The sequence below is a fragment of the Pagrus major genome, chromosome 4 (assembly GCF_040436345.1).
Source record: "Pagrus major chromosome 4, Pma_NU_1.0".
Taxonomy (NCBI): Eukaryota; Metazoa; Chordata; class Actinopteri; order Spariformes; family Sparidae; genus Pagrus; species Pagrus major.
Window position 1 is genome coordinate 12,101,490 of NC_133218.1, and position 15,214 is coordinate 12,116,703.

General features: G+C 40.1%; 1 protein-coding gene across 3 annotated transcripts in view; it reads right to left on the bottom strand.

The window, feature by feature from the left end:
* Positions 1 to 703: 703 nt before the first annotated feature.
* dpy19l3 (dpy-19 like C-mannosyltransferase 3) overlaps positions 704 to 15,214 on the bottom strand; it is a 78,268-nt gene continuing 63,757 nt past the window's right edge. For 2 of the 3 annotated variants that reach the window (XM_073465045.1, XM_073465044.1), the window contains exons 18-19: positions 4,870 to 5,028; positions 1,438 to 1,715 (exon numbers count right to left, since the gene is read on the bottom strand). In XM_073465045.1, coding sequence (XP_073321146.1) covers positions 1,512 to 1,715; positions 4,870 to 5,028 — 363 coding nt within the window. In that variant the 3' untranslated portion in view covers positions 1,438 to 1,511. Of the gene's footprint in view, positions 1,716 to 4,869; positions 5,029 to 15,214 lie in introns of all 3 variants that reach the window. The other variant, XM_073465043.1, reaches the window with a different exon arrangement.

The window sequence follows — 15,214 nt, forward strand, 5'->3', positions numbered from 1 at the left end:
CAACAGAGGAATGGTCTGCAGATTGTTGAGACAGGAGTCGATGCTACAAATACATCTTTTACATGAACTGTGTGGAATTGCCCAGTTAGCAACCAAGCTAAAAGAACAGTTAGCAAGCTTGTTGACAACTTATTTTTTTCTTTCTTCAATAAATCTCCATTAAATAAATCATGTATCAATGTTGGGAGAGCATAATGCCATGGCACACAACAGAAAAAAATAGAGGAACTCTCCAGGAGCTATCTATGCTAGCTATTATGTTAGTTGTTAGCAGCTATAGTAGTTCACCAACTAGCCCTTCCATCACCAACCCTCTACAACCTAACATTTCACAAAGACACACAGGTTAACTTGTCATGCCTCTTTGTGGCTGGAGCAGATCCCAGCCGACACTGGGCGAGGGCGGGGTACACCCTGGATAAGTCACCAGTTCATCACAGGGCGACATGTAGGGACAGACAGCCATTCACGCTCACATTCACACCTACGGACAATTTAGAGTAACCGATTAACCTAAGTTAAGTTAGTAATAGTGTTTGCTTGTCTGAAATAATTCTAGGTCATTTCCATTTAGATCCTCATCATTCATTCCACTTGAGCTCTTCCATTGTTTTTTACAGATGGACCTTTGCTTCATTTCTAATCTACACTGTTCAAATAAAGCACATTCAAAAACTGGCAGTGTGCACATTTTTTTTTTTTCCTTTTTAAAGCTTATTTGATCCCTAATGTTTACCTTTCAGACTCTTTAGAACTAACACAAGTCAGAACTGTATTGGCACTTGCACTTTCCAAAAATGTACTGTGTTAATAAAAGTTCATAAAACTCTGAACTAGGGTTCTGGTCCAACAGCCAGCTCTGTTCTGGATCAGGTTCTAAGTTGTTCAACATCCCCAAATTTGTTAAACTTCATAAATCTTTTATTTTCTCCCCTTACCATTGGCAAAGTAGAGCTCAATAGCATATAGCGTATAATATACTGTATTAACGACCCGACGAGCAGAACTGATGAATGTTTTGAACCCCAAGCAGCTGTATGAAAAATAAATCATTTTAGTTCATGTTGTTAATTCTTAAGAATTAACAACATTTCATGATGCTGTGAAGAAATGACACCGACTACTTCAAATGAAACTCAATTATTAGTAGCTGCTTGTGGTGTTCCAAGCCCGACTGAGGTCTAATAGTTGTTTCTGTGTCTGTTCATGTGCACCAGTGAGAGCTGAGAGAAGGGCGGGGTGGGCGGGTGGAGACTGAACAGCCTGAAGCAGGACTCCTATAGGTGCTTCCACACTCCACTAACTAAAACAATGCAGCCCCAAGCTTGAACTGGCCCACTGCTCTAAAACCACAGTTCACAGAGCCATGTGCTGAAAAAATAATGGCCATGATCACAGCTGGGCACAGTGCAGAGAGGAGACAGAGGAACAGCGAGGATTCACTGCTTTTATCTCTTCTTCTTCTCCTCCGTGCCGCTCCCCTCTGGCCTCTGACGGGGTTTCTGCTCCTGCTACTGAGTCGCACTGGGCTCTGATGAGCTCTTGGCACTTTTCTTGCGCTTCTTTTTGACCCGGTACACGTGGAAGGTTTTGTTCTGGAATGTTCTGGAGAACAGAGAGGTGTAAGCCACCGTGTCCGTCTTGATGGCCTCACAAAATCGAGGGTGGGGGGAAGAGACGAGGTCTGGGTCGTTCTCTCCTGGTCCGTCCATGATCTGATGGTAGAGAGAATGAGCATGTCATCATCAACAGCATAAGAAGGACAGTTAACACTAACGTATAATCTTAGAGGAGACATGTGTTCAACAATAAATAATCAACACATTTGAGATATACAATATTGCTGTAAATGAACACCACCTACAGGGTGATGGGCAGCCTTTCACAGGCTCCAGCTTCACTTTGTGTTCCTGCCAGCTGGATCTGGCAGGACTGCACTAACACTTCATTCTTCAGTAATAAATTTGAGTTTTTGTATATTTGATTGTCATATTGACAAAACTTTTTTCCAGTAATTTTAAATATGAAAGAATGCCTCACTTAAAAAAATATGTTAGCATTAAAGGTAAAGATGCTGCTCCTGAATTAGAGGTAAAGAAGAGAGAACAGAGGGAACTCAAACTACATATAGAGATGCTGCATTTATGGATTTCTTCTCTTGAAACTAGTGAGCCTAAAATTAAACTAGAAATAAAAACTACAAAATGTCTATTTAGGCTTGTATCAAACTATAATTACTGCACTGCGATTGTATGCCTCAGGTTGCAGTTCCTGAGCTATGGCTTTGAATAAAGCCAGAACATTTCTGCCGAACATCATGATGTCAAAGTGAATTTGACCTTTGACCTTTTGAATATAAAATGTCAACAGTTGGTCATTTTATCCTTTAGACATTTGTAAAAAATATTGTTAGAATTATCAGTGTTGAGTAATAGCCACAACTATGTTTTGCGAGGTCACAGTGACCTTTGACCACCAAATCTAATCAGTTCATCCCTGAGTCCACATTCCCTCAATGCCTTTTGAAATATGGCGTTCACGAGAATGGGACGAACAGAATACCCGAAAACATAATGCCTCCAGTCATGGTTGTCACGGGTGCGGAGGCACGGCAACGATCCTATTTGGTGCTGTAGATACCAAACACATTTTACATACAAGTCATCAGTGCTATCAGAACTGAACATGAATAAGATGAAGGAACATTTTAGATTGCATCCTACACAGCAACACTTTTTTCTGCTTGGGTTATTGCACATTAGAGGTTTTGGTACTTTATGTTTTGTCCTTGTTTCTCTCACTGTTCTTTCACTGCTGAAGGGACTCAGCTGTCACATATTTCTGTGCACCAATCACAGTTAAGAAACCTTTAAATCAAAATGTGACTGCTTGTATTTGGAAGAGAGTGTAAATCAAACCACACCTGCACAGTTTTCAACTGTTCTTAATAAAAAATACGTACGTGTTTTAAAAACCACGTGTGGCCATACGCTTTTTAATATTCATTCAAGTTTATTGTGAGAACCACCGGGGGCCAAATGTATAAAACTCTGTGTATATTCAGGTGTAGAAATCTGCGTACACACAAAACAGGAAACATGCATACTTTTCGTCGCGTCTTTTCCTCATACATCTCAATCATCCTGAAATTTAAGGCATATGCATTAGCTGTCTAAAGCCATTTATAATAAAATGTGGGAATGGTAAAACACACCCCCAATTACATGGTTTGCATATAAAGGGCCAGAATATAATTTAGTTTTGAGGAGAAATGCTGGAAGCAAAGAAGCAGTTGAAGAAGAAGAAGCAGCATAATTTTAGGGACTGTGAACCTGAAGTAATGATTGATCAAACTGACAGACAAAAAAGAGTAACGTTCTTGCATTAGCACCAAAATGAAGCAAGTGGAATGTCTGAAAGTGACCTAAGCGGTGAATGCTGCGAGTTCAGAGCCACAGACTTTGGAGAGTATGTGAGCTTTTGGAGGAGGAGAGGGGATCCCCGCGCTCTCTCCACCTGATGAGCGGTCATCCTCATGGGCCAGAACATCAGTACAATCCCGGAAAACTCACTAAGTGAAAACAACTCGTGCATCACTGTGTAATCATAGTGAGGGTTTCTCAAACTATAGATATAATACAATTCAGTGAAAAAACAGCTCTAAATAAAATGTCACCCAAATTCACACTTTTCTTTGCCAACCTGCAACATCACACTAATCAGACTGAAAAGACTGTGTGCATGGTGCACATGGTGTACACACAGTCTCACCCTCTGTGGATTTAAAAAATGCAGAAATCTGTGTGGAAAGTGGTGTAAGTACATTTTTCATGTGCACACATGGTTTGTACATTTGGCCCCTGCTATTGATACACACAACAGGAGGTATTATGATTGGATTCAACTCTAATATCCACTTCAGTCAGGACAGCCTGTCCAAATCAGAAAAGGGACCACATAGGTCGTCTGTGGAAGCAGCTTCTTACAACCCATATTTACGTTTACTGTTAGGCAGCGACCTCTAGTGGTTGTAGTAATTATGACGGTAGCAAAGGAGGAAGTCAGGGGACGTGACGAAGAAGGTCCAGTACTCTCTAATGGTCATTTATGTTGTTTTGGACTCATTGGCAATTGACCTAGTCAGTCGTTATGGAATGAGCATGTGTTGGTCAGGAAGATATGATGGACAGGGTGTGTTTAAAGGGCCTTTTTAAAATAAAGTTAATACAACATTTGTATCGTATTGTTGCACAGCAGGAGTTCGAGGTGATATACTGTATATATATATATATAAAAACAAGTGGTCGGGTACCTTAAACTTCTGCTCAAACTTGTAATTCTCTACATTAATACCATAAAAATGAACACAGAAAGAACAAGAAAGACTGAGAGAAAGCAGTAAGACCGAAAGAAATGGACTGACAGATGTAAACCCATTGTTCCTTCAATAAAGCTGTCTAGATGTCAGATGTTGTGTGTGCTGTGTGACATTTACGCCGTCACAAACAGGCCCACACAGACTCTGTGTTTCATGTGTCTTACACCACACTGAGCCAGACAGCCAGACTGAAGCTCGTCTCGCCTCTGGTAATCCAAATAGCCAGAGTGCCGTATCCGACATCAAAATGAGGAGAGACATAGGGTGGGAGGGGTGCTGAAGATGGTGATGGTGGTGGTAAGAGGAATGAAAGGGAAAGCAACAGCAGACGTGAGCGACAGTGACGTGCAGATGAGAAGTCAGACTATTGATCTCTGTGGAGGCTGAGAGCTTTCTCCCAGTCAAAGAAGTTGGCAGAGAGGATGGCACATGCTGCCACACACACACACACACACAGTCACGATGCATCATGTTAAATAAAGGCCACCCACATGTCCGTTGGCCAGGTCGAGCAGGTCCCTCAGTCTGCAGCCTCGCCTGTGCCTCCGCTCGTAACAGATGCTGTTTTCCAACACCACATAGTCGGCCCCGGCGGCCCTCAGGATGGCATGGACTTCCTCCGGGGACTGGCGGGCGTAAACCTGATACACCTGCTCACACAGACACACACACACACACGCACACACACACACACACACACACACAAAATAGAAGTAGATTTATTTAGGATTATGTGGATTTTTGATTGCTTTTTTTTGCCTAAAGATCATCTGGTTTTATAATTCAACACCAATACTGGAAGGAGAAAACGTCTCTCTTGGAACTCAATTACCAGGCACATACGTTTTCTGAATTACAGTTTTGACTGAAGTTAGTTCAGATTCAATTATGAATGTTTACTGGAAAAATCTGAAGGAAAACAATTATGAGTGGAAAAAACAGAGGGAGAACAAAAGCACAAGTGTTAAACACAACAGATCTCAGATTTCTGAAGTCTGTTACGGTTCATTTTGTATCTGTAGGCAATCAATTCAAACTTTTTCAGAACAACAGACATAAATGGACAAATAATGCAACCCACTGGTTATGTAAGAAATTAATGTTTGATGTTTTGCAGGGTTTTGGTTTAAATGAGGAGTGGAACACTGAAGTAACAAGCCAACTTCCAGCTCCCTATTTCTTTTATAGTGCACTATGCCTAATTTACCTTTGTCATTTGAATGCCCGAATTCTGAGTGTAAAACTCAGCAAAAATTCCCATTATGGAACAAGCATGTGCACTGCTTTCTGCCAACCCCAATAGCTTTAAACATGTGAAACTGATGTGTGACATTGCACCTGTCAATGATGACACGAGATAATGATCATTTATAGATGGTTAAAATGTCAGTTTACAAGGGCTTTTAAAAGCATCGAAAAGACAAAAGAGAAAAGACGAACTCAGGGAGTCTACAGAAAGACTTGAGCTATTTTTGCAGTTAAGGTGCACTTAGAAGAGCTATATGTGGAAATAGCAGAAAGCCAGTCACCAAAGGTACGGGACTAAGCACGGAAAGAAAGCATCTGATGACAAATCCATCCCTCCGGTGAGAACTTTGCTTTTTTTTTGCTGTCATGTGGAGATTTTTCCATTGAAGAGAGATGAGGAGGTTTTTTTATTTTTTTATTTTTACTGCTTCAGTTTGTGGATTACATTTTTGCTCTTTCCACTGCATTACTGTCAGTAAGACTCTCATCCGTGGAGTGTAGTCTTCCATGCCGAAGACTGAGGATTGTCAGAGCTATCATTGTCTTTTCTTGCATCACATCAATAGATTCCTAAAGGATAGTCATATTTAACCTGTGTCTTTATTTAATAACTGAGTGTTACAGTTTACACTAATCATTTCCAGATATCAATTCTGGTCGAGAAATGACAGACTCTAATCAATGCTGAGTATAAAGTCCTGCCAGCTGCTCTGTAAGGCTGTATTGTACACACTGGTGCTTTGAGCTAAATGCTAACACTGACAATGACAATTATAATGTGCTGATGTTAAGCAACCATACCTACCCTGGCTAAAAATTAAGATATATAGTTTTTAAAACTGTTGACACAACAGGCCAACATTCAGCCATTGGCCAGTGTCAATGCCATCTGTGAGCTCAGCGACCCCAATTTCTCGGGTGTGTCCTGCACCGTTACAACTAGTCGGCCCTTTTCGTGTTTTGAAATACTGAAATATTAAATCTGGTGATTATTATCAACAAACTGCATGAAGACCCAAACCAATGACAAGTTGATTCTGTGTTTATCAAAGCTTGCTAGAAGTTCTTTCTCTGTGACGAAGAGCTTCACTGATGTCCAGAAAACTATTAAAAACACATCAATCGGCAAGACAAACACCGTCCGGCTGCTGTAAACACACACTAGAGCACCAGATGTGGATTAATCTGCAGCTGAAAATGGTCCCCAACAAATGCAATATGTCATCTTGTTTAAGTAACGTTTGCTAGAAACATAGTGACCAACTGTTTTTGGATTTGAAGCAGACTTTTTGAAAATCAAACAGTACATTTGCGACTCCTTTTTACACTAATGACCTTTGGGCTGAACATTAAGAATGCATGCCTGCTGGGTATGGTGAATTAATTCAAAAAGGGAGGAAAAAAACATGTAGGTAACAAGAATAACTGTGGTCTTTGTCCACTAATGAATTATTTTGTACTAACAAGCCCAGAAAAGAATTGAAAACATCATTAAGGTTCTTACAAATGTTTGAAAATGCATTTGCACAGTTTTCCTCCTCAATACCACACATGCACACACTCACAGCCCAGAAGGTCTGCACCAGTGTCTTGGATCATTAATGAGCTCCACGCTAAGCCCAGGCCTCGCCAGCAGCTCAGCATGGCTGACTTCCCACTGGGAGGCAAAACATAGGCACGGCTACCCAAGAGATGACCCACACATTACTTTCTGCTCAGACACACACCGAATGCAGAAGCAGAAATAAACGAGTAATAGTAAAGCTAAGTTGCCACAATGTTTTTTTCCATCAGTCCTTTGTGATTGTGTTGACAGCATGTTTGAACCAGATTCAGTTTTTTGTAATCAGTGTTTCGGATGTTTACTTCTGTCTTTCAAATTCTTAGTATCCATTTTAGAGTTTGATTGTTATTTGTTATCATTTTGTTCCATTTCCATGTCTTAGAAATTTTGGAATTTTAGAAAAGCGATATCAGAGTAACACAGTTATTAGTATTAAGTATAAGTCTTCTGGCTGAACATGTAATAACAATGAACAGTGAAGGGAGGATAACTTCAATGAAGACATGATGCAAAAAGAACACACAAAAAGAAAGAAAATTTGGGTTTAGAAACATTTTATGCCATTTACTGTAACAAATCATTCCATTTGTAAAATAAACAGAATCAAATGGAAATATTAAATTTACTCAGTAGGTTTGAAAGTGCTTTTCTCCATTAATGTCAGTGAAAACCTCTTGCATCCATCATTAACAGAAAACAATAAGCATTGCTCTTCTAAAGCATTTCTCACACACATTACTTAGATGCACTTAAGTGTGAGCACCACCATTCAGCTCTCCTTTACTAGAGCTTCAGCTTTTTCAGGCTCTAGTTTTCTTGTGTTACTATTCAGTGCAACTTAATGGATTCATATTGTACTCAGTGCATCTCCGGATCCTGTATTCATTCACACAATCGCTGGAGGTCACTGGCCCCCATCTACAGACAATTTCCTGGTCCCTCACGCAGGACATTAGCACAGAGCTGAGAGAGATGGATGAGCGAGGCAGCATGGCTTCAGCTGCAGATGCATGATACAGATTTCTGTCATTAGAGCAACAGCAAGTTCTGGAAAAAGGCAGAAAATTCAGAATTTGATCCCTGCATCAAAATAATATCTCAAAGTTGTACAATAAAATGGCATATAGGAAAATAAGGATCAAATGATGTGTTAGTACACAAATGTACAGTATCCAATTTCTGCATTTCAGGGTCTCTCAATCAAAACAGAAGACAGAAATACAATGAGATCATGGGGGTTTTGGTCTTCATTGTAATGGAACTACCATTATGGATGAAAAATCCATCGACGTGACTCAGGCAGAAATGTTCATTTAGGGCTCCATCTTACGCCCGTCGCTAAGCTCCACACAGTGCAAGTGTTGTTGCTAGTTTCAGACTGACACAGTTGTCATTTTCAAAACCAGCGCCAACGTTGTATAAATAGCAAATGTACCTATGCTTCCTGTGCATGAACAAAAAACAAAAAGCTGGTCTAAAGTCAGAGGCGCAGTCTGTTTACTGCTGTTTGAAGGAGGGATTATTCAGAAAGTAAGATGTGCCTACACAAGCGGGTTCACGATGCACGAACACTGTGATTTTATGATTAGAGAGGCTGTTTTCAGTAATTCTAAATTTTTCATGAATGCAGTAATGTCACTGTAACAAATATTGTGGCACATTTAATCAGCAAAACTAAAAGCTGAAGAGGAAACTCTCCAGAGGAAACAGAATTAAACGTTAAGCTTCTGAAATAAATATTTGTAGAAAGGATCTCAGGATTTATGAGGACAGCTGCTTCATGCCAATCTATTTTACTGTATGAATTTGGACAGTGTGTGACCTTTTGATGTGTAGAAGAACACAGACCATTCATTAACATTAAATACTAACCAAATTTGAAATAATCAATTAAGTTTATCTGCTGTCACTTGTGCGCAAATGCGCAGATACGTGTATGGTTTCTGGTGCTCGAGGATTGCTGCAGGTAACATCATTAATATTTTCTTCGTTAAAGACGTATTTCACACACCTGCATCCTACCCGCTTTTAATCAGAATGATCATTTTAATGACCTGCCCCACCTGATCCACAGACTGAGATCTGCTCATCACTATTACACACACAGTGGCACTCATCCTCCTCTTCTGTTAATATCAGTGTATTTCCTCATATGCAGTCAAACAGACTTGTTGATGTGGCAGATGACTGTGAGACAGCAGAGGGTCCAGCGGCAGAGGACCACGTACATGAGACGACGAGCGCTGCTGTTTAATGGCAAAGTGCCATGTCCTGTTGCACCCGAATCTTAAAGGGAATGGGAGATGACAACTTGATTGGTTTAATTTATAATACATGTAGAACACACCCATGACTAATTCAGAGTCTAAATACAGCCCCTTTTGTTTATAATCAGAGTATCCGCTCTCTAACTAGCAAAACTTGGACATGCGCTACATGCATTTGTACCATTTAAACCAAGGATTATAGATTGTTTAAATAAGACCCTTAGCCTTGTTCGCTGACTTCCCTCCTCAGTCTCTGACTCTCTCACAGAAGTTATAGCAACAGGTGACTAAATGAAATGCACCGTTACCTTGAACAAATTACAGATTCTTCTGGGTTTGAACACATTTGTGATAATGTAAGTTATAACAGAAATGTTATTACATCCTTGAACACTTGTTGTTACTATGGCAAAGGAGCTTTGATTTGTTCTTTCTGTGAGTGTAAATGTACAGTCAGGTCATTGGGTTTGATATTAGATACAGGTGACAAAGTTCACTCATTTTAGGTCTGACTTTTCAGTTCTAAAAGATTTTGTCGCAAAATATGAATTATAGACACTGAAGAATTAATAAGTCAGCTTGTTTTACTAAAGTGAAGAATATAAATAACAGATTTAAGATGAAATGCTGTCCACAAACCAAATGTGCCAAATTAGAAAAAATATCCTCTAGGCATCCCTGAGAAGTTGCACTCATGAGAATGGGTTGGACGGACAGAAAACCAGAAAACATCCCTCCAGCCACGGCTGCAACCGGAGGCATAAAAAGGGCGAATGATCCCGTTCAGTCGCACTGTTTTTAATCAAAAGAGATATTTAGAGGCAGCGTGGTTGCAACAAAGTCATTAGAAATATGAGAATAGAAAAAAACATGAATTTTGTTTGCTCTGGGCACCTCAGATTTAGGAGGAGACAGAATAGATCTGCCTGAGTTAAAAAAATGTTTCAACATGAGTGAAAATTTGTAGTTTCAGGGTTTCACTGACACCATGAGTATAGAGACAGGAGCAGAAAGGAGAGGGTCGAGCAGAAAATAAGAGAGAGTGGATATCATGGCAACCTCAGCAGTCAGAGCAGTCAGGTGTCGGTCAGGAAACACCACTCCAGTGAGTCAAACAACAAATCCCTACCACACTCTCCACCCAATCCACCATGGTCACATAGCCAAATCAATGGATACTGCTGGCCAGTTGTCAGCTCTATAACACAAACCATAATTACAAACATTGTTTCATTACACAATTTTAATATATGGAATTTGTGGATTATCAAAGCATGATGGCTGTCTTTTTGGCAGCAGTTTACTACACTGGCACAGTGTATTGAGACAATATAATATAATAATAGTCATCATTGATTTTGCCAGCTGAAAAGACCAGCAGATAAAATCTGGTAACAGTTGTAGCTAGCTAGCTAATTAAGCTAAGCTAAGTTCCTGTTACGGTGGGGTTTTTATCCAGACCCAAAATGCAGAGACCAGAGTCTGGCAATCAGGTTTAAAGGGATTTATTTCAGGACAGAGTTCTTAGAGGAAGAAGTGGACGAGGAGGGCGGGCAGGCAGGCTGGGTTGTCTGGTGGCAGCGTGAGGGACCTCAGGTGAGCCAGAGGAACAGGAAGCACAAGGGAGAGGTGCTGGAGGGCTCATCGGGCTGGAAGACCCAGGCTTAAGAAGCGAAACATGAAAGGAGGGCTCTACCAGGACTCCAACTCTTGGTTCGCCTGCTCCACCTGCCCGTTGGTCTGAGGGTGATAGCCTGAGGAGAGGCTGACTGATGCACCGATTGCCTGGCAAAGCTTGAAGGCATGCAGGACTAGCAGGTTAGCAGTCTCTAAAGCAGACGGGAGTTTAGGCAGGTGGACAAAATGTACAGCTTTAGAAAATCTGTCCACGATAGTGAGTATAGCGGTGTTCGGTGCTGAAGAACAATAACCCATAAAATTACAATTTGGCGGATTTGAACAAAATCAACAACAGCTACCAACAGCCACAGTCCTTACAACCTTAACTAATGTGTTGTCACGGGTTAGATTGTAAACTTTAAAAAAAATAACAGCTTAAATCCCTGAGGAGCTACATTAGCATTAGTGACAGTCCACAAGTATGCAGTTACCTATAGTTACCTCAAACAATGTAACAAAGATGCGCATCAGAGGGGATTTAGAAGTGGGTATAGCAATGCTGATAGAAAAATATGTAGTTATATGCCGTATACCTGCACCACTGGGTAAAGTTACACTCTGCCACAGCTAATTAACAGCGATCTCCACACTGCCTTTGTGCTGAGCGTAAACATATACTTTCAGGTTAAATATCAGCCAAAGCAGTCAGAATAACTTAGCGTTGGAGTACATACATCTACTTCCTGTGGATGTATGTACTCTAACACTGTTTATCTTCCATGCCATTTTTTACATTTACTCATTAGCACACACTTTTGTCAAAACAACAAACAAATGGAGTGGATCAAGTGGAAAGCTTTGTGAAAAACTTTCACTCTAGAGAGGATAAACACACTTTAATCCATTCCTTATACATTTGCTCTTGGGCTTTTGGTTTTGTAAAGGCAAGGATAAAAAGCATTTCACTTATTTAAAACCTCTTTAAAATGTATTAGTTACTGAATATCACAACTGTTTCAGTCTCGAGAATAAGGAGGAATTCACACACCTTTAAAAACTGAATGAACTAAATATCTACAATACTTTGTGCTCTGAAGTACCTGCACTCAAACTCAAGGTAAGTAGTTAGAAAATGTAGACAAGTGAACTGAAAGCAACGATAATAACCAACATGACAACAGAGAAACATTACACGTGAAAAAAATGGAAATTATTTCGCACACATAGACTTTACTTACCCAGATATACTAACAGCTGCCAAAGTATATTTGGCGACCTATTTCTCTTCTCTTTCCCTCCTGTCTACCGGCACATGCTCTACAAACACAAAGAGAGATGTCCTATGGTATTACATCCCTCCTGTAAATGCACTAATGGTGATGCAACCATCTCCTATCAAATGTAGGCTTACTTATGCCATTGTTTCATAAAAGCTTATGAGTGCACCTGGTTGTTACGACGTCATTCAGGGCCATGTTGGTTTTGATTGTTTTGATAGGCTGCGTCACTGACTACAAGCTTTCCTCACAGCTCACCTGCTGTTATGAAAACCAAATTGTGGATGAAAAAATCTAATTCTCAGGTTGTCAAATAACTACATTTTGGGTTAGTGGCTCAGGTCAGATAATGAGACTTTGCACTGAAAAAAGACATCCCTCGGCGGCAAATCCTGTGATTTTATTACCAAGGGCAAACTGAGCAGCAATGACGGACAAGCTAATGCTTAAAAATACTTAAAATGCTAATAAACCATTTGAATTAATTACTAGTAGTTGCATTTAATTTGGCCTATAATGAAGCACGGACACTGATGAATCAGTCTGTATTTATAGATTCATACGGGTATCTGTTGTCCACAGCTGCTTTATACTATATGAAAAGCTTCACCTTCAGCTCATAATGCTCTGAAGGCACCAGGACACACATGTTCACAAAACTGCAGCTTCAGGTTTGAGAAGCGCAGCACCAGAGTGCAGTGCCATTACACACAGCTGTCCACTGTGATTACCTTTATCAAATCATGTGCAAATAACACCAGACTGCTACAAAGTAACCACACACACCTCTACACACACAGGGCTGATTATAACTGCATATTCTGCCTTTCCTCTGAGTATAAGAGGCGTTTCATGTGTTATTCTTGGTGTTCTGTTCACATCATTCTGCTCTTCACCAACCAAACACAAAAAAAATATTTCTAAAGAAACGTTCACTTCAGAGCATGAGACCAGTGATGTGACTGACAGCGAGCTTATTATCATCACCACACCCTCGGATCAGTATTCCACTTTAGCCAGCCCTTTTGCTGTTGTGTTAGTGCATGTACATGAACCAAAACAGCAGGTGTGTTTGGGGATGCACAAAAAGTCTGTGAATCCAAGACCTACGGCTTTGCATTTGTTGCTCTTGTGCGATTAAAACGGGGCCCTCGAAGTCACAGTGAAAAAGGAAAATGAATTAGACTTCAGAAGCTATATGTATGATTTCTTTCAGTATAAACATGCAAAAATTAACAACAAATATCAAAAGACTGATAAAACATAAGGTTTGACGTTATATCAAAGATGTCCATGTATTATGCCGTCTTCTGAAGTTAGCATGCTAACCAGCTAGCCTCTGTCAGCCCTGTGTCGTAATACTACTGTATACCTTAAGATGCCAGTCTGCAAAACACCAGTTAAAACTGGCATTTTTAACTGGCACTGACTCAACAATCCACAATATCGTAATTTCAGACCGTGCTCCTCTGAGTATTACTCAAGCAACGGATATAACACCAAATCATCCTCCCAGATGGTTCTCTAATAAAGACTTTTATTGACCATCTCTACCAGAAATGGACATGCTTCCTTCTATTTAACTACACCCCAAAAACATCAGCTTGAAATTTATGGCAAATGGTCGAAGCTGTGACATGAATAAGAGACACTTGAGTGGAAGATTAAGAGATCAGGACCAATTACATTCCAAGAACCCTTCAGATAATAAGCACAAAAAGCAGCTTACCACCAGAACCAATCTGATAGGCCTTCTAAACAAAAAACAAACAAAACACTTGATTCAAATAAGAACAAACTATTCGCTAATTAACTAACAAACAAAATAGAGAAAAATAATTAAATCATACATTGTAGATGACCCAAAAGGAAACCTTACACAAGATCCAGTAGAAATACACAAGCATTTTAGCATGTCAAATTATACACCGCAGAACATAATGAGCTGAATGTTTAAATCAATACTTAGATCATGGAAGCAACCATTATAAACTGAAGGTGTCTGCTCCATGCAGCATCTGCAGCAGAGTAGCAGCAGCACATTTTACCTCTCCTGTGACAGGAGTAAGGAGAGTTGACCAAAAAGAAGTTAATGAGGGAAAAGCAGTTGGCTACCTTGCTGAGAAGCTCGAGGTGAGCAGCCTGTCGCTTCATCTAACAGCTGTGGCTGCTCCTTGTTCTAATTACTCCCATGTATAAAACTAGAGTATAAAACTACTCCCCGACTTATTTAAAATCGATCCACTGTCATTTCCTGTGAGTAGCCTACTTCGAAATAAAGTCTACTGGTGTTTCACCAGTTCAGTGCTTTTAATGTGAAGCTGCAGCAGTAAGAAATATTCAGCAGTAACTTAATACAGCGGCCTACACATAGTGAGCGTCTTTCCTTGTAAAAAGCGGTGTAATGGAAAAAACTGTTCACGCGTTTATTAGCCAATGGAAACATTTAATAACAGATGAATAGAATTCATCTGTTATTTCCCCACTTGCTGAAAAAATTAAGGCAGTTAGCCCTGGCAAACATCTCACCTGTGCGACTACAGTCTAGAAGCCGAACAGCTGCTGACAGTAAGCTTTTTGGCTGCTATATAATGTTAGCTGAATGTGTAGGAATCAAATACCAGACTTAGCTGCATGCTGTTAATACCTACCCACCGCATGTCCAGTGTTCAGTCCAAGAACTTCAGTTGGCAAATAAGACGAAGGTCACATTTAGCTCAATGGTCATTATGAGCTATTGCTAGCTACTGTAGGTAACTGTGACACAGCTAACAGTGTTTGAAATTTCCTCACCGACATTACACCACAAAAGCTGGTATTCTGCTATGTCAATCATAATTTGCCAGTGATTATTCATATT